Below are 25,323 nucleotides of genomic sequence, written 5' to 3' on the forward strand. Positions count from 1 at the left end.
AGAACCGGAACCGGAACTCCCCCCGCCCCCCGCGCGCCCCCAGCGCGCCCGCCTAGCAGTCCGCTCGGCCCGCCGGCCGGCACGGGAGACTCAGGGCAGCGAGACTGTGGGCTAGAGGGGGGCGGCTAGCGGAAAAGGCGTGCTGACCACTCCCTCCCGCCTTCGCGGTCCGGGAGGGAAAACCATAGAGAAGAGGTCTGGGATAGAAAGGCCCGGTGAACGGGCGCCCCCAGGCTTACGGGAGGACTACAAGGACCTGGAAAGGGTGACCACAGCCCCAGTCCCAACCCTGACTTCAGCACTTTGATAAGAGGACTTCGGAGTAACTGCTTCATTTTGGCGCCGTATATTTAACTTTCCAAAGCGCTTCGATTGCTTTTCGTTTCAATTCTCTTGCTGCTATAACCCCGGGGAGGCTGAAGAGGGGACCGCATTATTTCATTTTATAAATGGGAAAACTGAACTCAAAGAAGGTAAATGACTTGGCAAAGGTCAACCAGCAAGGTAGCAGTAAAGCTAAATCCTAGTATCCAGATCTCCTTGCTCATAACCCCGGACTCATTCCACAGATAAAGGGACTCAATAACTACCTCGCGCAGGAACTTCGATCCCTTTGTCTCTGACATTTAACCTAACCTGCTTCCACATTTTAAGTTCCATTTTATCTTGAATTTTGACCCTACCCCCTCTCCAAAGAATCCTTTGTGTTGGGATTCTGTTTGGGCTCTTTGTTGCCTTTGACCCCTCCCTCTTTCCCTGCCCAGTGGTTCAAACCATTCATTCCTGGTATGACGGTCAGACTGTACCATCCCAGGAAGACCAGGGTCTTTCTGCTCAAACCTTCCCTGATAATTTGGCCACAAGCCAAGCTCAACTTGGGGGGGATACCTAAATACTTTCCAAATAAGAGAAGAACAACACTGAAGAAGAGATGGTTGAAACCCAGTTTATTAGGCCAGAGGCATGCGTCACCCAGAGCCCTGCCTGCTGTTCACCCATCCAGTGCACACGTCTTGGCCTTGCTCCTGCTTCCCTTGGGGGAGGTCTGATCTCTAAGGAATTCCTAGGAACCAAGAATTCCTAAAGATACTATAGCCTCACTCTCCAGCTCCAGGCCAAGGCACAGGTGACCTGCCCCAGGTCCTGCTCTGGGATTGGAAACCTAAGAGACAGCTGGGTAGAGGAGGCCTGGGAAGGGGTCAGAGCTCTGGCCTGGGAGGACTGCCTGATAGAGCAGGCCCTCTACCTCATTAGTCTTTCATTAAGGTAGGGAGGGACAGAACAGCAGAGTGTTCAGCTCCCACTCTAGGCCTAGCTCTTTCCTCCCACTACCAAACCCTACCTAGCCAGAAAATATAAGTGGTGGGCTTGGGTATTAGGGGAGGAAAGGGGGCTGGGCACCCAGAAGGAGAAAAAGGCCATTGACTGAGGACCTCAGCTTTTGCCTGTCAGCACCTTGCTGCCCCAGTTGCAGTAGTCACCAATCCCTAGCTCCCTTCTGTCTCTGACAGTCTTGACTTAGTGTCCAGAGCAGATCTCCATCCCCTGGGTGGGGTGTATCTCTGTAGTAACTCATTCCCTGGGGAGGCCACAGTCAGCCAGGTAAAGGGCAGTGGGATGGGCGGAGCAGGGGAGAGGAATGTTAAGGCTGCAGGAAGGGCAGAGGGGGCTTGGGCTTGGGGGAGAGGGTGAGGCCAGAAAGAGGCAAAGCTTGTGATTCACAGCTTCCTTTATGTCGCCACCAAGACAGTGCGAAGGTTACAATGCGCGTGTCATCTCCTTGTGCTTCTCAGAGGGATGTGTGTACACAGTACAGACACCAGGGGAGAGAGTCCAACTCTTTATACAGGTGAAGGCATTCAGAGACCAGGGAGGGGGCAGAAACACAGAATAGGGAACTTCGGATGGGAGGATGGTTCTCAGAGACAAGAGGGGATGGGGTGGAGACAGACAGAGTTAGGGAAAAGTATATACAGAGATATAGCAATATAGAGTCTGTATCATATAGAAATAGAAAATGCAGATGAGGTTGTTGAGAGAAGCAAATGAAGTTGAAGAGGTCTTAGGGGAGTTCCATAAGAAAATTTATGGATGTGGCCCTATGCAAGGGCTTCTGGGAGAGGGACCAGCGAGGTCAGGCACCAGTGGCCCTCTCCCTGAGCTGGAAGCTAGCCAGCCAGGTTTTTTATGGGGTGGTAGAGGAGGGCTGCCTCTTGGGATTTCTGTCCAGCAGCTTTGGGGTGGGGGTGAACCTGTAGGTATCAGGATGTGGCCTATAGCACCAGGGCCACATCTTGTTCCCATCTCCATTTTTTCAGGGGATCCCCCACCCCCTAGAGATTCCACATAGTGTGAAAGAGTGGGACTAGGGTTTTAGTTCCTGTCTGGAGACTTGGGTTTGGGGCAGTCACTGGGCTGCGAGGGTCTCTTAAGGCTGGGGAAGCCCCGCCACTAGCCCTCCCCCTTAAGGTACATTCTCTGGTTTGGGGCCAAATTCCAGACCCCAGGGATCCCCTCCACCCTTCACTGGGAGGGGACTTTGGTGACTGGTGGCAGCAGAATGTAGGTGGACACTCAGATGATAGACAGCCAGACAGACAGAAATCAAGCTGGGAGCTAGGGGAGGCAGCGTGGAGGACAGAGGGGCAGCCCAAGGTCCTTTGCCCCGTTCTCTTTTTTTAGTTTCTTGTTTAGATTAGTTTAGTTTTGTTAAAAATTAGAAGAATGGGACAGAGGCAGGGAGAGGACTCTATGGTCAAGACTCCTTCCTTACCACGGACAAGAGGAAAGGACTGCCTAGGAGTGGGGGTGAGTCCCCAGGGCAGATGCGAGAGGGCCTCCGGGGCCGCTGTGCTCTCCTAGCCCTCCCCATCTAGGCCTTTGGTACAGCGGCCTGCGGGGCTCAGCAGGTAAAGTCCTCAAACGTGCCTCGAGCCGGATGGTGAGGTAGGATGTTGGCAGCGTACGTCATCCCGGCAGGATGGCCCCGGAGACTCTCGCACGGGTTCTAGGGGAAGGGCACAGGACAGGAACTGGTTATCGGAAGAGCCACTGGTGGCGCCGGGCGTTGGGAGGACAAAGGAGAGAAAGTGGTCCGGGGAGCGGGGGTTCCTGGGGCGGTGAGGGAAAGGGTGGGCCGGAGGGCGCCCCTCGCTGCTCCCTCACGTGTCTTTTGACGTCGTCCAGGCTGAGGGCCACTCCCTTGTCCGCGCTGCTCCTTTTAGCCTCCTTCTGGCACTTCCCTCTCCGGCATAGCTTGTGCTTAATGACCTAGGGCGGGGCGGGGTGGGCTGGGCTGGCTGGAACTCCGCCCCTCCCGTGACCACGCCCCATCGGCGCCCCGCACCGAGCACCCCGGCCGCGGCCCGATTACCTCGTAGGCGTAGTCAAAGAGCTCCAGCACTGTGAGGATGCTGGCCCCGATGAACAGCCCCATCTGGCCCCCAATGTCACCTGCGGGGGGCGCAGGAAGATCAGGGAGTCAGGACTCCATGGGGGCGGCAGAGCTCACGGGGACCAGGGGGGACCGGGGCAGGCAAGTTGTATTTGCAAAGGGATTGGCAACCTTCATGCAGAAGGATTGCAAAGCCAGATTCTGGCAGGATTTTTATTTTCTTCTCTATGCTTCTATGCATTTTTATACTTTTCTAAAACGAACAGGTTTTACTTAGAAAAAACAATTGTTTACAAAATACCCCAACACTCTTAGTCTCTGGGCCAATATCAGGGGCATGTGAAACAGTCTCCACCCCCACCCGCTACCCCTCCTTCACGGCCACAGGCTTCTTTTCCGCTTTGCCTTAAAAGAAGGCTCAGCCCCCTTCCCCCACCACATACCAAGACAACAGGGTTTGGGGAAAGTCCCCTGGGGATGGGGGACCCTCATGGGACAGACGTGAGCACCCTGCTTTGGGTGGTAGGGAGCCATGCCATGCCCAAGGCATAAGAAGAGGACAGGTGCCATCAGCAGCTCACCCAGGAGCCCTGCAATCTCATAGGCCTTCCTCTGTTCAATGGTCTCATAGTTGAGGACTTCAAAGAAAATGTCCAGCACCAAGATGTTCTCCCTGCACGGGGGTTGGGGGAGGAGACCTCGGTTCAAGTCATATCTCTGCCTCATACTAGCCAAGTGACCTTAGCAAGTTAGCCTCTCTGAATCTGTTTCCATATCCATAAAATGAGATGCTGATGGAGATACCTGCCTTTTAGAGTTGTTGTGAGGATTAAATGAGATGGCATGTACCAAAAGGCACTCTGCAAACTGGCAAGTGTGAGGTAATCCCAGTTACAGCAATGAGGTGAAGATAGAGGATAAAGCGAGGTGGGAGGAGAAAGGGGTGCTTCCCCCACTTATTCCAGCTTGATCTTCCTTCCATACCCACTCCAGACTCTGGTTGCATCTTGGATCTTCCCCATGTTATGACAACTCCCTCCGACTGCTGGCTCCCCACTAAAGCCTGCTCATACCTTCACAGTTCCAGCCTAAATGCCCTGCTCTGCACAGTCAGCGCCCTTACCCTATGTACTGCTCAGACTTGTTGAACTTCTTAGCCAGGTACTTGGCTGAGGCTTTGCTGGGTATCTTGACCATGGACAGCTCCTTGCCATAGCGGGTCAGGTTGCAGGGCATTTCACACACGCAGTACTCCTGGTCCTTCTCCACCAGGAAGTCTGCGCCCAGCCAGGTGAGAGGCTCCAGTTGAGTGGTGCTCTTCTGCCAGCACCTTCCCAGCATGCACGTCCTGGCACAAAGGAACCCTGGGCCCCTTCTCTTTTCCCAACCTGCCCTTCACCTCAGCCCTGTGCCTGCCCTGAGCTGATCCTCATCCAGCCTCCCCATGGGTATTACTTAATCCTGTATCTCATTCCCTTAGCACCCTCGGGGTCAACCAGCTGAGATGCTGATCAGAGAGGGTGAAGGCCCCTCCCAGGTAACCCCATTCATTTTTAATAGGGGCCTCTGAAGATGGTATTCTCAGCCTTAATGTCAGATACAGTTGAGGGTGCAGCCTAGTCCAGGAGTTATTTGAAGCTTCTGGGAGCTTGGTCTGAAACCCCTGTGAACGTGGCTGGCAGCATCTCCTTCCCTCCCCCAGGCTGCCTCAGGACAGGAGTGTTTACCCAGAGCAGGATCTGCACACTCCTTGTACTGCTCCGGAGTGCAATAGGGGGCGTCCCCTACAGAGGAGAAAAGACAGCGGTGCAGGATGGAGATTAGAGGGGTCTTGTGATGGTGGTGGTACCAAAGGCCTACAAGGAGGAAGCTGGGAGAGGAGGGGAGGGTAGAACTGCTCTGGAAGTGAACCATCCCCACAGTTCACCCCTCCTAGACCCTTCCCACCCATCTCTGTGGGAACAGGGACTGAGGTCAGAGAGACAAGAGCCAGATGAGTATGGAATGGGACAGGCTGGAGCTGAGGTGGGGAGGTTGTATGGATGGGGAGTTGGGGAGGGGCAGTGTAGGCTGAAGGACCTCAGGATCATTCCCAGCGCCCTTGGGCCTGACCTGGCATGTGCACCATGCGGCAGTTGCAGTTCTCTACTAGATAGCGTGTCTCGCAGTCGATGCGGCAAGCGGTGATGCTGTAGGAGTCGAAGAAATCCAAATCCGAGTCCATGGTAACAGCTTTGCAGGTGCCCCAGGGCGGGGGCAGGTAGATAAGCTGCTGGGAGAGCCAGGGAGCTGGGGGAGTGTGGGGACTTCTCCCCGAGTCACCTTGACGAACTTCTCTGACAAGACACAGAGCTCAGGAGTCCTGCCCCTTCTCCCTCTGTAGCCTCTGAAGACCTCAGAGTTTACAGAGGATTCTCATTCATTAGGTCGTTCATGCCTCTGACTAGCCTGATTACCACCCAAGCCCTGGCTCTCCTGTCCCTCTCATTATTGATTGCCCTCCACTCCATCTTGGCATCTTGGTGTTGCCCTCGACACCCCACCTCAGGACCAGCCTCCCATGGCCCTCTCACCCTCTGCTCCTGGCAGGCCACAAAGGTCTGGAAGCCTGGGGCTACACCAAAGCCCAGTTGGTCGATGAAAGGAGGTTCATCCTGACTGTGTATCTGCACCTTGATGCCCGCTTCAAAGGATGTCTCATCTATAGGAATAAGGGGTGTGTGGGCTGGGAGGGCTTCTGACTCCATAATCCCCTTCAGAGCTGGGGGCACCCTGCCTTTCCCCTGGGAATAAGCACAGCATACACTGGGACTAGGTGGGAGAGTCTATGGGGTCCTAGCCCACCCCCAGCGTCCTTCTGGGTTTATAAGCTCCATGCTGCTCCAATGACTCCTGCTTCCTACACACTTCTTTTCTTACCTGGCTTCCATTATGCATCTTGGTGTTTCAAATTCTTTCTCCCGGAGTGTCACTGTGTCAGACACTTTCCATTTCTCCCTCTCCCTTTCTCCCTTCTCCCCCACCTCTCTCTGCCCCAAGGCCCCCCGAGACCAGACAGGCAGGCAGCCTGAGAAGAGAGGGAGTTATTTATAGAGTGAGTGGCGGACGCTGATGGAAAGGATGGCTGGTTACCTTGGAGAGTAACTGAGCCAGGGAGGGGGAGCCAGAGAAATGTGAGTGTGGAAGTCAGGTAGAGTTGGAGATGGAGATGGCAAGATGCTGGGAGGAAAGGGAGAGAGCCCCAGCCCTGCCTCAGGTCTCACTGTGGAGCCCAGGAGTCCCCTGGCAGAGGCTGTGGCTGGGAGTCATGGGGAGGGGGCCCCTGAGGGGGGTGACATACCAGTCTCCCCCCATACAGGCAGGTACTCGTCCTGCTGGATGTCCAGCATGATTTCCAGCCCATTGCCCGTCCCACCCTTCATGGTCTTCAGCCGCGGCCGCCCATCTCGGCCCGAGTTGAACGTGTAGCATTTTCCATACCGTGTGAAGACCTGGCGGGGGCAGAGTGGAGCGCTTGAGAGTCCTGCAGGCACCTCCTACCCACCAAGGCTGTCCCCGGACCTGTCAGCTGCTGGAATCTCCACACCCTTCAGGAACAATTCCTCCTGTGCAGCCCATTCTCCATTTGTTCTCCTCTCCCACCTATTCCTTGCCCTTGTCTGCCCGGCTGTGTGCCCTGGGAAGCTGATCTTTGTAGGGTACATTGCCTGAGCTCCTTTGCCACTTGGATGGGCTTCTGGTTGGGTTTGGTTAATGGGAGGCATCAGCAGGGGATCAGAAGGCAGGAGGAGAGAGAGATTGGGGTACTGATCCTTCCCCACCCCTCACCCTTCTGTAATTCTGGCAGTGGCTTAGACCCTCTGTGACTACAAATCCTGCTAGGAGGTCTCCCCCCATACCATTTCCTTTTGTGCTCCTTCAGCCTAGACGTGGTAACAATTTCCTACAATTGCTAGCTGCTTCAGTCCCCCTTACTGGTTTCTTTAACCCTGCCCACAACTCTGTAAGCAGTCCCTCTGTTAAAGTATTTTTAATTGAACAATTAAGTGGCCATCTTTTTTCCTGCCAGGACCCTGACATTTGCACCTCCGTGACCAGGATCCTATTACTGCAAGACCCCCTGGTACCTCCTTAGGACCCTCCCCTCAGGCCCAAGCTCCTAAGGTCTAATGAAATATATCTTCTCTTCTCTTGGATTTCACCCCAGGCATCTGAAATCCTGCTGTCCCTAATATCCACCCCCAAACCAAGCTAAGCTTTTTAGTTTGCTGCAGCCATTAGCCCCTTATGTCCATCCTTGTCCCATTATCACTTGAACCTGAGAGTAGGCCCAGTTGCCATGCTGAGGACCATGCTCACCCAAGTACCAGCACCTCTTCTCTCAGCACTTGGACTGAGCACCCAGTGCATGGCATGTTTGACAATGCTTTTACAAAATTATGAGGGCCTCAGACAATAGCTCAGCCCTGGGGGCAGTCTCCCCAATCTTCTCCCCACTCCATGCCCCAGCGCAGCCTTTATCACAGCTCTGATTACACAGCTGCAGAGAGAACAGTGAGCCAACTCTCCATGGCCCTTTTCCCACAGCCTCCCTGAATGTTCCCAAGTTCCCACAAGTGGAGTGGGTGTGCTTTTACTACATCGGGATAGTGACAAAGTCCACAAAGTGAGTCATAAGGTGAGTACAGACACAGCCCAGAAAAGGGGAGAGACAGAAATTTCTGGCCAGACTGGAGCAGCAGGGGCAGTGGGGGTTACTAGGAAATAGAGTCTTTGCCACCCTCCCACTTCCTAGAAGAGCCCCCTCCACCGTCCTCCAGAAAAGAAAACACGCTGTTCTCCTCCATGTCATGGGTGAGGTCCAGAGATGAGGCAACAAGAGAACTCTGAGGACTCCTAATCCCTCAGCCTCACTACCAGGTCTTGTAGCATTCAGCCACAGGCTCCAGGCTGGGCACACACCCATGCCTACCCTCCATCTGGGGATGTGAGGGATTCTAGGGGGTGATTGTGGCCCAGCTTTGCGCTCGTTCAGAGGACCCGGCTGCCGAGCAGTTGATTGCTGCTGCCACCTGGTGGTTCTAGGTGAGAAGTGTCTGCTCTACCCTCAGGCCCTAAGGAGGCCAGATTGACCCTTTTTTGTCCCACGTTCCTATCTCTCCTGGCCTCTCTAAGGCACAGTACCTGTATATCTGCAGGTACCTTCCCAGGTACCTGTACATCTGCAGTCATTCCATGATGCACTAATATGATGACACCCACCTGCTCCTACACTAGGGAAGAGGTGGGGGACTGAGGGATGGGTGTGCAGAGAAGGAAGGCCTGGCGTCTGGAATGTGGAGGGGGCAGGAGAGCAGTCAGGCCAGACAAGAATGGATGATGAACTTAGGAGAGGGTGAGACGCCAGGGGTCCCTCAGCAGGAAAGGCTCCAGACACCTGGGTAGGAGGCCAACTGGGAGGACAACTCCCCCAGTGAGGACTTCCCCCAGGAAGAGGGTCTCTGGCCACATAGAGCTGGGGGGAGGGGGTATGATTTAGAGGAGGCCTGTTATTTACCCCCCCACACACACAGAATTAGTGGAGGGTGGGGCGCCTGCAGGAGAGAGCGCAGGAAGACCACATGAGGATGCAAAGAAGTCCCTGCTATGAGAGCTACCAACAAGGGGCACGGTGGGGTGGAGGTGAGAGCTGTCCCTACTCCTCCACCACCTCCTTTCCACCCCTTCTCCTGCACCTCCAGAGACCAGGTGGCACCACCCCAGCTTCAGCCCAGGGGCAGCAGTCAAGATAGTTAACATCTGACCAAAGGTTGACCTCACAGTTGGAACAAGGTCCTGAGGCCCTGCTGGACTATAAGGAGGTCTGGGGAGGGGCAGGCAAGGCTGGAGGATATTCAGGGAGATAAAGGGGTCTCAGGGAGGCAGCTGATTACCAACTAGGACAGACATATTTCAAGATAGGAAGAGCAGTACTCTTCAAAAGGAAGAGCAGTACTGGTATGGATCTGGGAATACCAGCCCAGCTCCAGACCCTGGGCTCCCAGGTGAACTCTGGCCCAGGTAGGCCCAGTGAGGTGGGGGGGCAGCATGGTCACCAGGTCAGCCCCAGTAGGTGACAGTCAGGGACAGCCATGGCAGACACTTTAGGGCACTGTGCCAGGCACAGGCCCCCACTCACCACTGAGAAGTTGTGAGGGCCACAGGGCCCCCCGCAGTAGGAGCAATAGAGCAGCATGTCCTCCAGCCGGTGGCAGGAGCGATTGTAGAAGCGGTGCAGGTTAAAGGGCTCCCCAGAGAAGGCCTCAGGCCCCGGTGGAGCAAGGGGTACCCCAGGGTCATCACTTTCATCCAGTCCCAGCATGGGGGCCAGATAAAGCAAGTCAGGGTAGCTGAGCTGGGAAAGCCGCACAGCATTGGTGTTGCAGAGGGTGACTGCTGGGAAGGCCAGCTCCGTGGTGGCCACTTCATCTAGCCGAGTCACGTGCGGGTAGCTGAGGTAATAAGCAACGCGGTCCCCTACCTGGCACAGGAAGGCACCCAGTGCCAGGACAAAGGCCACCACCCACAGGGCCTGCCTTGGCCCTAGACCCCCTTCCACAAAGATGTGGCTGGCGCCATGGAGGGTGCAGCTGTTGGCAAAGGCCACCAAGTCCACGGGCGGATCCCCCTCGTTGGCCTCCTCCCTTTCTGCCTCCTTTTCCTTTGCCTCTTTCTCCTCTTCTGATTCTGAGTTGTGCTGCTGCTGCTGCTGCTGCTGCTGCTGCTGCTGTGGACCCCAAACATCTCCCAAGGTCCCTGGGGCATCCTCTCCAGAGGAGAATGACACAGAGCAGAATATCTGTATGGGCATCTTCTCCAGGGGCTTCCTGGTACCAGGGGATTGGCAGGAGGAAGGGGGAAGGTGCCAGAGGGAAGGAGATATGACCCCAAGTGGGGTCCGGCAGGCCAGCCACCCAGCCCTTCGGCCAGGTCTCTGCGGCCGGCGGGGCCGTCCTTCTTCACCGGGGCCTCCGTGGCAGTGTGGCTGGGGTGGGGCGGGGCGTGGGGAGGAGAACCGGCCTGCTCTGCCAGGGAGGGCGGGCGTGTGGGCTAATGAATAATGGATGGTGGTGGGAAAGGGAGGCTGATGGAGAGGAGGGGTCCTAGCACTTTCCTGTCACCAGCTCCAGCAGGACAGACAGGATTTAATACAGAGTGGAAACTCTGGAAAAGCCCAGAGCTAGGACTCCTGGTACCCACCTCCCCAGGTAAGGTGGGACCCAGCACAGTCCTTTGCTCCCAAGGCCACAATGACCTCAACCAGCCACAGTCCCTGCCCACTCCCCCTCAGCCCCTGCCAGGACACACACCCATGCTCTCTCCTCCTCCAGTCTGTTCCCAGAACGCCCCTCAGTTCCCCCCTCCCAATTTTGGGTCCTCTCCCTAATTCCCATGTGGTCCAGTTATTCCTCTGGGATACCAAGCCCCCACACTCTGCAGGCACTCTTTCAGACCTCTAATTCCTCTCTTGACCCATAATTCTCCACCAGTTATTTCACTGACTCCCGATTCTCCCAATCCACCCTTAGAGCCCTCTCTAATAATTGCTTTGATCTCAGCTTCCTTCCAATCACTGTCCTGACCCCATAACTTTCAGTTATTCCCTGAAACCCAATTCCCCTGATATCACTCCCTTGACCCCCAAGTTCCCTCCAGCCAGCCCCTGACCCCATTTCCCCCCTCACTCCCCTGACGCCTAGCTCTACTTCAGGCCTGTCTCCTCCCCTCCGCCCCGCTGAGCTGCATTAGGTTGCTTTCTCCTCCCCAACCCCCCTCTGTGGCTTATGGGGCGGCCCAGGTTCCATTAGCAGAGGTCTCTCACTGACCACAGACTCATTTCTGGCCAGTTCCCGGCACTGGGGGAGGGACCCTGTCTCTTGCAGCTGAAAAGCTTTCTGGCAGATCGCCACTACTCTTCCCAGCGTGCCCACCCCCAACAATTCAGAAGTGGAGTTCGAGGGATTCTCTTCTGGTAGGTGAAAGAAATCGAGATCAATGGAAAGACAGAGGATCCTGGGTCAGGTGGAGAGTGTTGGGAGCTGACCTGGGATTCCCCCCAAAACCCTTACCCTTATAGACCCCCAGCCCCTCATCTCTAAGGCTCCCCCTACCCTGAATTTACCATTCCCTTCCCCCAAGCCCCTGGCCCCTCTGTAGGCTCTGATTACTCAGGGCCACTGACTGAGGAACTTGAGCCACCAGCCAAGTCTCCAGGGCCAAGAAGGTGACCTAAGGAGAGGAGAGGAAGGGAGGGAGGGAGGTAAGTCAGATTAACCCTTCTTCTGCAGAGCCAGAGGAAGAGCAGTGAGGGTATTCCTTAATCATCCCCTAGCCCCAGGCCCCATTCTCCCTCCTCCTTTTCTACCCTCCTCCCTGCTCCCACACTTCTTCCCTTTCAAATTTGCATGCAAAGACCCTGGAGTGTGTTGGGGATGGTAGGCAGGGTGCCACATGCTAGCAGAACTGACTGATGTGGAGCCTTTGGCCCCAGTTTTGCTGCCAGGGACACAGAGGCCCCAAAAGAAGAGAAGTCTGGAGATCTGGCCCCTCTCCATCCTTAGCACTGCCCTTAGACTGGTCTCATCCTTTTCTGCCTAAACAACAGCCTCCCACAAGTCTCCCTAACTCCTGCCTCCCTGCAGATTCTTCCTACCTTCAGTCCATGCTATGTGATTCTGACCATTCTCCTGCTTAAAGACCTTCTCTCACTCCCCAGTACCTTTGCAAGCTGAAAGCAATTTACCTTCCAGCCTCACTTCCTACCACTGACCCTCCATCCCAGTCCAGCTTCCAGCCACCCCAGACACACTGGGCTGATCCACAGTTCTGTGCCTTCCCTGGACTCCATCTAGAGAATTCCTACTGATTTTCCAGGACCCTACTCACATGTTACCTCCTCCAAGAAGCCTTCCCTGACCCCACAGGGCACAGCTAGTCCCAACCGGGGAATAGACTGAAAGGTCCAGTTCTGCTCAAGGCCCTCTGGGTGTGAGTAATGACCAGCAGCTCCTTGAGGGCAGGTATTATGAGAGCAAAAGAATAGGACCCGAGACCATGGGGAGAAACAGAAAGTGAGAAAGACCAGGAACACCCAGGGCAAGCAGAGAGAAGTCACTGCAGAGATGAGGAGAGGGAGAACCCCGCCCCCACCCCCACCCTGACCCTTCAGCTGTTGTTCTGAGGCTTCTCCTATTTGAATTCATGGGTTGCTTTTCTGTTTCCTGTTCTGTGTGCATTTTCTTCCTGCCTCAAGCTCTCAGAGGACAGGGTCCTCATTCCTTGCACCTCCTCAGGAAGCATTTCAGAGATGAGTTCCAGACTTGGGTTTTGGGGGACCTGACTAGGCTGAGGCTTGGGCTGGGGAAGCTGCAGCTGCCCATGCTTCCCATATCCACTAGAGGGCATTGTCTCCCTCCTTCAGACATCCTGGAAGGGGAAGTAGATTGGACTTCCAGAGGGAAGGAACTGAGGCAGGGGAGCTTCCAGCTTGGGGGTCCCACCAGAAAGAAGGGTGTGCACAAAAAGCAGCTTCAAAGGACAGCAAGTTTTGTATGCCTGGATATCTGCGCCCCCCAGCACCAAGACCCACACTGCACAGCTACACATCACTACCACAGACACACAGCCCTGTGTAGGGCAACACACACACCGCTGCACTCTCTCCCTCCTCCTCCCCTGGATCCTCGCTCCTCTAACATTTTCTCTCACCTTCCTCCCATTCAACTAGACAAATCCAAACTCTTCACAATAATGGGAAGGTGAGGAAAGTGCCAAGGGGCATACACAGACCCCCCAAGAATACACGTGCTTGGCCCAGGAGAGGGGCCCAAGTAGACACATACACAGAGCTATGCTCAATCTGAACCCTCTGTCCATGCATGTGACCCTTCCCCATGTCACTCCCCACCCAGTAGTTCCCTTCAGCTGTGTGTGGCGACCGAGTGTTTTTAATTTTCTTTATATCTTTTTCTGAATTCCAACTGTCCCTCACAACTGTGTGATGTTTCATGGTTTTCAGTTGACGGCTCATGAGACTCTATCACAACCCAGCAAAATATGCAGGGCTTACTTCACCCTCATCGGACAAGTGAGGAAACTGAGCCACAGAAACCTGTTCAAGATTCATGGAGAGCAAGTAGTGGGCCTGAGACTGGCATTAGGTCATCCATCTCCAATTCTTTCCCTTTTCAGTCTTTCATTTACACAATGGAGAACAGGTAATGGACCCAATCCTGCCTTCATAGAGCTTACTGTCTAATGGGGGAGACAGACATCATCTTAAAAAATCATACACATAGATATTTAATTGCAAACTATGATAAGTACTAAGAAAAAAATATTATGGTTCTGTGGGGGCAAATGACAGGGGGCCCTTACCCAGACTGGGGAATCAAGGAAGGTTTCTCTGAGGAAATGATGTTTGAATTTCAACCTAAAGAATATGTAAAAATGAGTAATTAAGTAAAGGTGTGTGTGTGGGTGGTGGGACTCTCTTCAGAGAGAGAACAGAGTGTGTCCTGAAGGGAGAGAGCTGATGGGAAGCATGTGTGACTGGAAAGGTGGGTAAAGACAGGCAGGACCTAGATCACTGACGGCCTTCAAGGCCATGGTAAGGAGTCTGGTCCAAGGACAATGGAAGACTCCCCATGGAAGGATTTCAAATGATCAGAGGTGTGTTTTGAAAAGAACATTCTGGCTGCAGAGTGGAGGAACCAGAGGGACTGCTGGAAGACTGGATAGGGAGCCATGTGGTGGTCCAGGTGAGATATGGGGTGGTGGGATGGCTTGGAACAGGATGATAGAATGGATATGTTTAGGAGGCAAAATTAGCAGAGTCTGTCAAGGCAGATAAGGGAGATGGAGTGTCGGGGATGATTTCTGGTTTGCATAACTGAATGGTAGGGTGGCTCACTAGACAAGTCACATGGGTAAAGGACTAGTTTTGGAGGTAAGATGATAAGTTAGGTTTTGCACATGCTGGTTTTGAGGAGCATTAGGGATATCCAAGTAGAGATGTTAAATGGGAAATTGGCCATTGGGCTGATGCTAAGAGGAGAGAGCTGAGCTGAGACATCAATTTGGCAGTTGTCAGTGTGTAGATGGTAATTGAAGTCATAAGTGAAGATGAGACCGCGCAAGAATAGAACATAAAATTTTTTTAAAAAAAGATAGAAAGGAAAAAGGCCTGATTGGGCAGTATCCATTAAAGCTAAACAGAATCCTATCCCATGACTTAACCATAGCCCCTAGTTATATGCCCAAGAGAAATGAGTGTACATGTCAACCAAAAAACATGAACAGGAATGTTCATAGTAGCTTTATTTATAATAGCCAAAAACTAGTAACAACACAAATGTTTAACAACAGTAGATTGGATAAATAATTTGTGGTATATTTATATAATGAGATACTATGCAGCACTGAAAAAGAGCCAACTACTGCTACACACAGCAACATGGCTAATTGTCACAGACATAATCATAACCAATGTAAGACAGATACAAAAGAGCATATACCATATGGAGAAGACATATGCTCTAGGAAGTTCAAGCACAGGCAAAACTTATCTATACCAAGAATAGTGGTCAACTCTTGTGGCATAGTATTGACTGGGAAAGGGACTGACGGAACTTTCTGGGGTGCTGGAAATGTTTTATACCAATGTAATATGTAAAATATTACATTGTAAGATATACCAATGTAAAAATAGTATGCCAATGTAAAAATTCTTCAGATGTACCATTAAATTGTACCCTTACAATTTAAAGGAAGAGCAAAGCTTGGGACTGAGCCTTTAGTAGTGACAACATTTAATGGCCAAGTGGAAGAAAATGAACTGGCAAAGAGACAGAGGACTGGCTAGACATAGGAGGGAAACCAAGAGGGTGTAGTTGCCAGGAAAGAGAGTAGTTAAGAGGTAGTGATCAACTATTCTGAATGATATTAAGAGATCAAGGATAAAAAAATGTTTGCTGGATTCGGCAACATGAAGGTCACTAGGAGCCTTAGCTAGAGCCATTTAGGAGGAGTGATGGGGATCAGGGAATAAGGCAGCCTGGAGTGGGTCAAAATTGTGTTAGAGATGAGGATATGGAGACAGTTAAATATATACATTGCCTTTAATAACTTTGTGAAGGGAAGCTGAGAGAGAGTGTGGAAGCTGGAGGGTGCCATGGAGTTGAGAGATGTATGTATTTTGGTTTTTATCTTAGCTCAAAGCCTAATACATAGTAAGTGCTTGATATATGTCCGCTGTCGCTATAGCTATATATTTTAAGATGGGAGCATCTTAAGCATGGTTCAGTGTCGATGGGACAGTTCCATCTGTAGAGGAGAGAGAGCCAGGATCAGTAGGATAAATTTCCTAAAAAGGCAGAAGGGGATCAGATGGAAAGAATAGGTTGAACTTTCATACTAGATAAAATGAATGTTCCCTTCTAGAAGTTGGTACCCAGAGGAAGGAGGAGATCTTGTCTGAGGCTTCTGTTTTCTCAGTGGAGCGGGAGGCAAGGTTGAGGTCTGCTGAGGATAAGAGAGGAGCTAGGAAGGTGGCTGTTGGAGAAGTGTGGAGAGGAGAAGTTTGCAGTAGTCATCGGGACAGCAAGTTGACCAGGAAAGCACGGTGGCATTACCAGGCAGCACTGTAGACCCATTTAAGGAAGTTAATCAAGAACACAATGTGATATCAAGCTGCCCTGGTGTGTGACTTCCTCCAGTAGAGCCTGGCTTCCTTGGTGCCACCCTGGGGAAAGCCAGGTGGGTTCATCCAAGATTGGGACTTGGTCAGATTGTGCAATTAAATGGCAGAGGAGTCAAAAGATCTGGCACATTCATCCTGGTGGTGAGATTCCCAGGGTCTTCTCCTTTGTACTGTTCCTTTCCCTTCCTGCCTCACCACACAGCTTCTCCACAGAGCACAGGGAGCTGGGGAGCCCGGAGCACCCTGCTCCACCACCCACTCCCACTCTGACAGCTACACACAAAGAACCTGGACTTAGAAGAACTGAAAGCAGGGTCCCACTTTGTTATTTACTGGCTGTGTGACCTCAAGCAAGTCATATAATTATCTGAGCCTCAGTTTCCTCATCTTTCCAATGAAGATATTAACATCTGCCTACCTCCCAGAATTATGAAGATCACATGAGCTAAAGAAGTAAAGGGAATTTGTAAATTGCAAAGCACGACTGAAAAAGATGAGTAATTTTGCTGGTATGTGCTTCGCATGCAACCAGAGGTCTGCCCGCACAAAAGCCCTTTTGCAGCCCCATATACTGAGCTGTGTGTGCCCCATACACATCCACATACTTCCATTTCACACCCTGATCTATATCCACATTCTCCCCCAGACACACACATTGAGGTGCACACATGTGCCTGCACACTTGGGGCACACATGCAAAGAGTGTGTTGTGAGGAAGTCTGAGTTGGCTGCTGTACACGGTCAAGACCACTGCAGCAGTCTCTCCATGAGGGATGTTCTCAGCCTGGCACACTGATTAGAGACACACAAAACCAAGCTACACAGCCCAACCTCCCCGGCCCCCAGGACTGTCAGCCAGTTGAGGGCATACAGATAGATAAGAGGAGTGGGAAAGGGTTTTCTTTCCAAGAACTAATGGGATCTTAGAAAGATCACAACTTGCCCTCTCTTTCCCTTGACAGTAGATTTGGAGAGCCTGGGGTGGCAGAGTTTCTGTCCTTACAGTTTCTTAAGGGAACTTCCCTCAGTGAGTAATGAAGCCAGGTGGAACTCTACCCGAAATAGAACCCAGGAGCCCTAATGCTCAGCCCCATCCTCCACCCCAGTTAAGCACCAGTTCTCGTTCTTGCTGTCTCCTTCCCAGTTTTGCATCCCAGAATGCCCACCAAGGAATCTGACTGGAAGGTTCTCAGCCAGCAGGTAGAGACTTCTGGAGCGGTCGCCTCAGACATACAAAGGGAAGGAAAGCTTGCGCCTGGGGGGCCTGGCCAAAGGCAGGAAACGGGTCTGCTGGAGAGAATTGGCTGCTTCATCAGCTGTATAGGGTAAGGTAGAGAAGACACCAGCACATTCTATGAAACAGAAATTTTCTGAGTAGCTGAGCTTGGCTGGGGAGATTGGTGGACTCCACCTGGATGTTGAGGGTCCGCTCATCACCTGCGTGTCTCTCCTTGTTCCAAAGCCCCCCGGCTTCCTTTACCACCACCCACCATTCTCAGCTTTGAGCCTCTCTGTGCTGCACTCAACTCTAAGTTCCCTGAGGGCGGGGACGGTCGGCCTGTTCACCGTACCCCAGCTCCCAGCACAGGACCTGGCACTTAGAAGCGGCTCTGTCACAAAAATGAATCAAGTGGAGCTCAACACTCCCTCCATCCCAGTTCCTCCTTCCCATTCCTAGTATTCAGTCTCCCTCACCTTCCCCCCCAAATGGAAATTGCTTTCCACAGAGTTGAAGCGCACTGAGAAGCAACCTCCACCAGCAACAGAATATTCCTACTTCTCTGCAGGCCTCCCCTCTGCTTCCTGGACACATTGGGGGCGCAGTGGCCACACCCGTGAGTCCTCCACCAGCTGGACAGTGAGAAAGGCCCGGGGCTTGGAGGCACTCCTCCCCGCCCTCCGCTTCTGGGCTCTGCCCCCAGAGGCACTTAGTTACTTACATCAATTCCCTATTACTTTAGCCAACAGCCTGGAGATCAATTAGCTTAGAGTAGCCTCTTAGCTGATAGAAGTCTGGGAGAGGGCTGGGGCCAGAAATGGCTGGGGCAGTGAGAGGGGCGGGTGGCGAGAAGAAACTAAGTTACCCAAAGGATGTTTATGTATATCTGTGTATGAGAGAGAGGGGAAAGGAGAGAGACCTTCAACCCAGGGTTTGTCCCCTGGATTCCTGCAAGTGGCTCTGCTCCACCTTCTGTCTCCAATTTCCTATACTCAGTTCAGGCACTTCCTCAGGAGGAAGGGAGGGATAGGATGGATAAGGTGGGAGGGGTGGGTGTCCATGAACCCCTCGGGCGAGAGCTCCCGCCTCCAAAGTTAAGCTCTCCCCTTCAGCCTCTTCTATCCCTCTGCAATCTGTGCATGCTCCCCCTCCCATCCCGCCCCCATGAAGACCACCAGGCCTCTGGGTGGGGCTGCACATGACCCTCCCCCCTCTCCCTGCATAGCAGTTTGGACAGCTTTTCCCCTCAGCAGCCCCTCCACTCCCTGCCTAGCTGGAAGACACAGACTCAAATGGTAAGGTCGAGCCCTCACAAGGGAATCCTGGTCTGAGCTACTATGAGGTGGGGTGGGGGATAAGGCAGACCAGGGTGTGTGGGTACGAGGGTGTCAGTGAAGGGGCAGAGTCGTGGGGATGAGGAAGATCCTGTGCTAGTCCTGGCTCTCTCCAGGCCCTGCCATCCCTGGCTCTACTTGCTTTAAGATGACCTCTGTCCCTGCTCTGGGTCCCAGAATCACCCACCTCTCATGTCAGCATCTCACCTCCCTAGGCGTTCCAGGAGATTCCTGTCCCCCTCCAGAACCTTGGAATTTCTGTGCCCACCTCCTTCATTCCACCTCTCCTCTGGGGGATTCTTGTCCTGACTCCAGGGTCCTCAAGGGGGACTCATGTGGGCCTCTTAGGGATTCCTGTCTCCCAATTCCACCTCCTTTTGAGAGAGATTACTATCCCCACCACACACCTACCCCCAGAATTTCCATTGTCTGCCTTCCTCTCCCTTCTTTTCCAGGGTCTAGAAATGAATTCATGCTCCTCTCTCCCCCAGGCAAAGGCCCTGGGTCTCAGCTGGAGGAGGGGGTGGCATAGGGCAGGCTGGGTGACCATCTGCCAGCCCCCTCCCCTTGGTGCTGCTCAACATTCCAGCCACATCGGCCGCTCCCACTGCCAGGGACAGACAAGGTGCAGCTGGAGGCTGGCACCAGCTGCGACTGTGCTCACTCTCCCAGCCCCCGCCCAGACACCAGCAGACAGCTGCGCCCGGGGCCCCCTCCATGGAACCCCTGCCCTGCCTTAGCCTGGCTGGCTTCAAGGTGGGGCAGGAGAGAGGAGCCTGGGACCTATTGCCCAGGCTACCAAGCACCCCACCGGGAAGGAAAGGAGGTGGTCAGGGAAGAGGGAACTTTGTGGTGGGGCCTTTGGTTGCTCTTTTGGTAGCTGAAGAGGGAGCTACTGAGGCCTCTCCAACCAGATTGCTGTGGGGATACAACCCCCACTGCCCTCCTGCCTCTCCATTCCCAAAGGATTTCCAGACTAGCTCCTCACAGATTTAGTCCAGCTTCCCCACATTCACTCCTAATCTCCCAAGCTGATTTGGCCACACCTGGGGGATGTACCCCAGTCAAACACTCTGTGGTTGAACTGGACTCAGAAGGACATTTGGGGGAATGCCTGTTACTGCAGACCCTCCCCAAGGCACTTGGGATCTTTGAGGAACCAGAGTAGCCCCCTTCCTATGCCTCCTGTCACCATCCTCCAGGAACAGGGTTCTTATTGTGTGGATGAGGGATGCCCTTGGAAATCCACAGAAGAGTCCACATGTGCCCATGCACACTATATTTTGCAAATACTTCAAGCAACGGCATGGACCCCCAGTTAAGAATTTCTGCTCTTGAGGCTGCAGAAGATGCCAAAATGGTCTCCCCTAAAGCCTGACCCTAGAGACAAATGTTTTCTGTCAGTGCTGCACCTGCCCAGGGACTAGATACACACCCCCAACACACCTCTGGGCCTAGCAGAGAATGGCAGGGATGGAGAGACAGCTGTTAATCATGAGTCCAAGGAGAGGAGAGAGAGGGTGAAGCACCAGGCCAGGAGCATGGGAGTCCCTTAGGACTGGAGAGCTGGAGGGGAGTGCCTGCCAAGTCCTTCTTCCCCACCGTGGAGACGTTTAGACATGGACTCACAACCAGCCCCCATCTGTGTAGGAACATCCCTCCAGGTAGAAGTAGTACAGTCGTTGACATAGAAAGGGGCTAGCAGTGAAGTCAACCAAAGAGGGTAGAGAGAAGGGCTGAGAAGTTTGGGTCCAACCAGATTCAGCATCAGGTCTTTGACATGGGCTGAGAAACAGCAAAAACCTGGTCTTCCCTGACAACTCAGAGTCAAGTGCCCCAGTTGGGCCAGCAGGGTGCTAGCTTGTGTGTCACTCCCCCTAGCAAAAGGAAGAACTCACATTGCTCCAGAACTTGGTGAACAAGTCATATCTCTATCTGACTGCTTAGAATTGTCCCCCCAGGCAACATGGACCACTCACAATTCAGTTTCTCCATTACTGTTAGCCAAACATTTCTTAGCATCATTTGGAATCTTTCTGGACATGATGGACAAATGGAGTGTCAACCGAACACTTTCTATGGACTAACTGTATCCCAATTTTATACCTTGGCACCTTCCCAGATTGAGCCAAGCACTTCCCTCCCTCATCTAATACTACAAACCACCCAAGCTAATAGGTTTTCTCTAACTTTCTTGGTGGTCCTGTCTGCTTGTGTGTTGGGTGTGTTGGAGAGGGCAAGGGAAAGGGCTTTTGCTTCCACCTTCACCTACAGTTGACTACTTTTGGGAACGTAGTTTGTGAGCCTGGGAACCCTCTGGTCTCAAGCTCTGGGGAATCGAGGACTGTCCTGTTGTGAAGGAAAATGGGAAAGGAAGTCGGTCTTGCATCCAGGCTAAGCTCCCATCAGCTTGGTGTGGCAAGGAGTGTGGTCATGTAACCTTTGTCCAGCAGGACTGATAAAGGCCCAAGAAACCAGCTTGCAGAGTGGGGCTTAAAGAGATTGGGAAGTCTTGTGTAACCTCAGCAGGACACACTGTGCATGACCATGGCTCAACATTTCTACCCACAAAAAATGCAGTTCATGCTTCCAAAATGCTGGGAGGGAGAAAGCAAGTGAGGGAGAAAATGGACAGGGAGTAAAAGAGAGGATCTGAGAGTGGAGAACAAGGGAGTCCTAGGGGAGACTGGGTTTCGAAGGAGCAATGGCCAAAATTGGAAGTGGACAAAATAACTCCAGGGTCAGCAATATTAATGAAAAGAGCACACTGCATTGGGACTTACGAGACATGAATTCTAATCCTGCATCTGTCACTAACCAGCTATGTGAGCTTGGGCAAATCATTCTATCTCTTTGTGTCACAGTTTTTGTGAATTTGTAAAATAGAGATAATTTGGTTATTTTTCAAGGGGATTGAGGGAGAGTCTAGGAAGCATTCTGAAGTGTTATAAGTATCAACCTCTCATTTGGTGTTATTATTCACACATGGCTCCAGTCCTTTTTGTCTCTTTCCAGCCTCTGTCTGACTCTTAGCCCTCAGGAATCTGTGTGACTTGCCCAGGATCACCTAGCACATCAGACGCCAAAGTCAGTGCTCCTGCTCCCTCCCTGAGGTGCTGGCCTGAGGCAGCCACATCTGTAGGCATCGACCATTTAAGAAGCAAAGGAGGCCTCCAGTTCAGCAGTGACTGTGCATCCTGATCTCTTCTTCCTCAGATCCTGGCTCTGTGGCTCTTGCTGGCAAAGGGGGGAATCTAACTAGACAGGGTGTGCGTGTGTATGTGTGTGGGGTGGGGTAGCATGGAGAGAATTACGTGTCCAGCTATTAAGAGAAAGTTTCCCTTACTTCTCATGCTTCAAGGTGCTTCTCAAACTTTAATGTCTGCTCAGATCACCTGGGGATCTTATTAGAGTGCAGATTCTGATTCAGTAGGTCTGGGAAGTGGGGTGGCAAAGTTCTGCATTTCTTTCAAGCTCCCAGGTGATGGTCCCAGACCTCACTTTGAGTAACCCCCTCCCCCAGCTCTGACACCTGTGGGACAGAAGGTAAGATTGGTGGGGTTGGGCCACGCCAGGCTGTGTGTGTGCGTGTGAGTGTAGGTGTGAGTGTGTGTGTTGTGCACCCTCCTGCTGTCATGGATGGAAGGCTGAGGCTCAGGTCCTCACACATGCAAATGTGCCCTCATGCTGAACAAAGTGCCCTCCTGCCAGAAGTGAACCAGAACTTGACTTCCTCTCCCAGAGTAGCAAGCACCATGAGAGGCCTGGTCTCCCCCTTGTCTCCTCCTCCTCTGGGGGCCAGGCTGACTCACACCCCACACCAGGGGATTCACTCACCACCTTGAAGTCTTCTGCGCTGCAGACCTCCCCCCGGAAGTGGCAGGAGAGCAGCATGTCTCGAATGTCATGCCCTGCTCGATCGTAGAACTCGCGCATGTTAAAGGGCTTGGGCTTGAAGCTGCGGAAATTGGCCTTGTCCTGCAATATCTCCAGCTGCTTTTCATCTGCCATCTGTGTGTCCGGTATCTCATACCTGGAGCCCCGGGGGGTGAGCAGCACATGGATCAGCACCACCGCCAGGGTCCCATACCCAGCTGGGGGGGGGGGCGGGCAATCAGCACCTAGCCCTGGGGATCAGGCCTGGGTACAGGCAAGGAGAGATCTGGATGTGTCCAGAAGACCTGCCACATGGGGTCCAAGAAGACAGAAGGATCTGTAGTGGCTGCCCAGGGGCTGGGCATCTCAGCACATGGGTAAGAGGAAGCATGGAATGGGGGTGAGGGGAGACAGAGATGATGACAAGAGCCATGGCTTTTATACTATAGTCTCCACCCTTTAAAGATGGTCTGCCCTTATTCCCCAAGTGAGGAGAAGGTTAAAACAGTGGCAGGAGGGAGGGCAAAGCTCACCCCAGAGTGGGTGACAATGTCTCACAACTCAGATTGGGTATAGGAGTAAAGCTGTTTTGCACTATGCTGGGATCAGAGATCGGATCCCCTTATTTGGCTGCTCAGTAGTACCCCAACTTCTCTACTGTGAGTGGCAGGTTTAGGGGGGTAGATGCAATCACCCTGACTGGAACTCATGCAACTCCAGAAGCAGGGCTGAGGGGGGTGGGTGGGAGCCGCCCACCTGTTGTTGAGCAGGGCCAGCAGCTCCCCTGCGTGGTACAGGTCATTCTTGGACACTTGGCTAAAGCGGAACTCGTTGAGGTTGCACAGCGTGACGGCAGGGAAGGTGAGCTGGGAGGCAGCCACCTCGTCGAGCTTTGTGACGTGGTGGTAGTGGAAGTAGTACTGCACACGCTCGGTGCACACACACAGCAGCACCGCCAGTGAGCCCAGGAAGCACAGGGCCCACAGTGCCCGCTTCAGAGACAGGCGCTCATAGGAGAAGATGTGGGCCAGGCCGTGCAGCGTGGAGCTGCTGGCGAAGGCCTGGATGCTCACCGGCTGGACGCCACCCACCTCCTCCTCCTCGGCCTTCAGTTCCATCCTTGCCGAGCAGGTCCTGGAGTTGGGGGGAAGGGGGGAATAACAGTCTGTCATTGTCCTGGGATGAGAGTACACATGGGGCCCCTCCAATGTGTCCATCTAGAATCTTTATCTCCAGAGGTCACTGCTCCTGAGGCAGAAGACTTCCCTGATGTGAGAGCCCAAGGTGGCTGGTCGAGGGACACATCCCAGGACAGGGACCTTCCAAAAACAGAGGCTTAGGGGGTCAGCTCAGGACAAGAGAATGCTCTCCCAGGGAAGCTTCCCAGGCCCGGGGAGACCCCAGATATAGTCATCTGAGGGAGAGAGGGAAGTCCTGATGCTCCCACAGGCAGGCACAGGAGTTCCCTCCAGATGTGGGGTCACTCTGGGACAGGAATGTCCACCCCATCCTGGAGACGAAAACTCCCCCAGATGGGTTGAACCCGGGGTCAGGAGCTCCTCTCCTGGTCAAGGGTATCCCAGGATTGGGTTCTCACCCCAGGAGCTAAACCTGGGCCAGGAACCCCCCCAGGGAGGTGGTTACATCTGGGGAGGGGCCCAGCCTGTGTCCTCACATGCGGGTGTCTCCAGTTCTCACATAAGCGCAGGCTGTGTGTATGTTTGGGGTGGGGTGGGGGTGGGGGTGACGGGCTCCCCGAGATGGGTGTATGGGGGGGCGCGGTTCCCTACGACAGAGAGCTGTCCCCGCCCCGGACGTACCCCCCCCACCCAGTCCAGCTTCTCTTCGCAGTCAGATCCCCTGCTCGGCCCCCGCCCCCCTCCCCAGCCACCGAGCCGCCCCAGCAGCTGGGGAAAGCCAGAGGGGAGGAGAGTCCCGGCTTTGGGCGCTGGGGAGCCCCGCGGCCAAAGGCGGGGGGGATAGGAAACCCACCTGAGGGGGCTTCAGGAAGCCGGCAGCGGGCGGCGGGTCCTGGGGCGCGGGGCCGGTCGCGGGCTCAGCGCCGAGCCGCGGAGGGGCTCATGGCCCGGAGCCGGAGCCGGCGGCCGCCGCGGCACGCCGCGCAGAGCCCTGCAGGGAGCGGCCCGCCCGGCCCGGCTCGGCTCAGAGCTGTCCGCCCGCCCGCGCGCGCTCGCTCGCTGGCTCGCTCGCCTCGGCTCGGTCCGCCCGGGCTCGGCGCGGTGCGCGGTGCTCTCAGCCCCGGGATCTGCAGGGATCCATCGTCCGGCCGGGAGGCGGCGGGAGGGGCGGGGGAGGGGAGAGGGTGCGCGTGCGCGCCTACGAGTGTCTGCGAGGGTGTCTCTGGGCCGGTGTGCGCGCGGGGCCCCCGGACCGGGGAGCGGGACCCGGGCTCCCCCCGCTGGCTCGCCCCCTCCTCCCGGCCGCGCTCGGTCCCGGGCCGCGTGCTGTGTCTCTGCCTGTGAGGCCCTAGGGCTTGTGTGTGTGACTGTGTGTGGTGTGTGAGTGTGCGCGCGTGTGTGTGCGCGCAGGAGGGAGGGTGTCTGCCCTCAGCGTCCCCCTCCCCGCGCTGTCTCCTTCGGATCGATGCTCCTGCCTCTTGCTGCTGCTTCCTCTGGTGGCACACACGCGCGTATACACACACATACAAGCTCCGAGTCGCACTTGACTGATTCAAGCACTTGCCCGTGTGGAGACACGGGCACACATACAGCCAGAGTCACACCACGCCACTCACAGCCAC

The 25,323-nt window shown here is 54.0% G+C and overlaps 1 protein-coding gene across 5 annotated transcripts; it reads right to left on the minus strand.

Annotated features, from left to right (window-relative positions):
* Positions 1-2,902: 2,902 nt before the first annotated feature.
* ASIC1 (acid sensing ion channel subunit 1) lies at positions 2,903-23,680 on the minus strand. 5 transcript variants are annotated; one of them, XM_063075414.1, is made up of 12 exons: positions 23,319-23,680; positions 22,524-22,719; positions 7,044-7,130; positions 6,735-6,891; positions 5,968-6,095; positions 5,507-5,663; positions 5,122-5,178; positions 4,518-4,671; positions 3,976-4,067; positions 3,374-3,453; positions 3,166-3,270; positions 2,903-3,007 (listed from the first exon to the last, which is right to left on the minus strand). In XM_063075414.1, exons 1-12 carry the CDS (start codon positions 23,678-23,680, stop codon positions 2,903-2,905), a joined length of 1,680 nt encoding a protein of 559 aa, XP_062931484.1. The 5 variants fall into 5 exon arrangements, with proteins under 5 accessions (XP_062931484.1, XP_062931485.1, XP_062931482.1 ...); XM_063075415.1 differs by lacking the exon at positions 7,044-7,130 and having other exon boundaries at positions 6,735-6,885; XM_063075412.1 differs by lacking the exon at positions 7,044-7,130 and having other exon boundaries at positions 3,838-4,067; positions 6,735-6,885.
* Between the last annotated feature and the right edge of the window lie 1,643 nt (positions 23,681-25,323).

This window comes from Cynocephalus volans, chromosome 12, assembly GCF_027409185.1.
Source record: "Cynocephalus volans isolate mCynVol1 chromosome 12, mCynVol1.pri, whole genome shotgun sequence".
Classification (NCBI taxonomy): domain Eukaryota; kingdom Metazoa; phylum Chordata; class Mammalia; order Dermoptera; family Cynocephalidae; genus Cynocephalus; species Cynocephalus volans.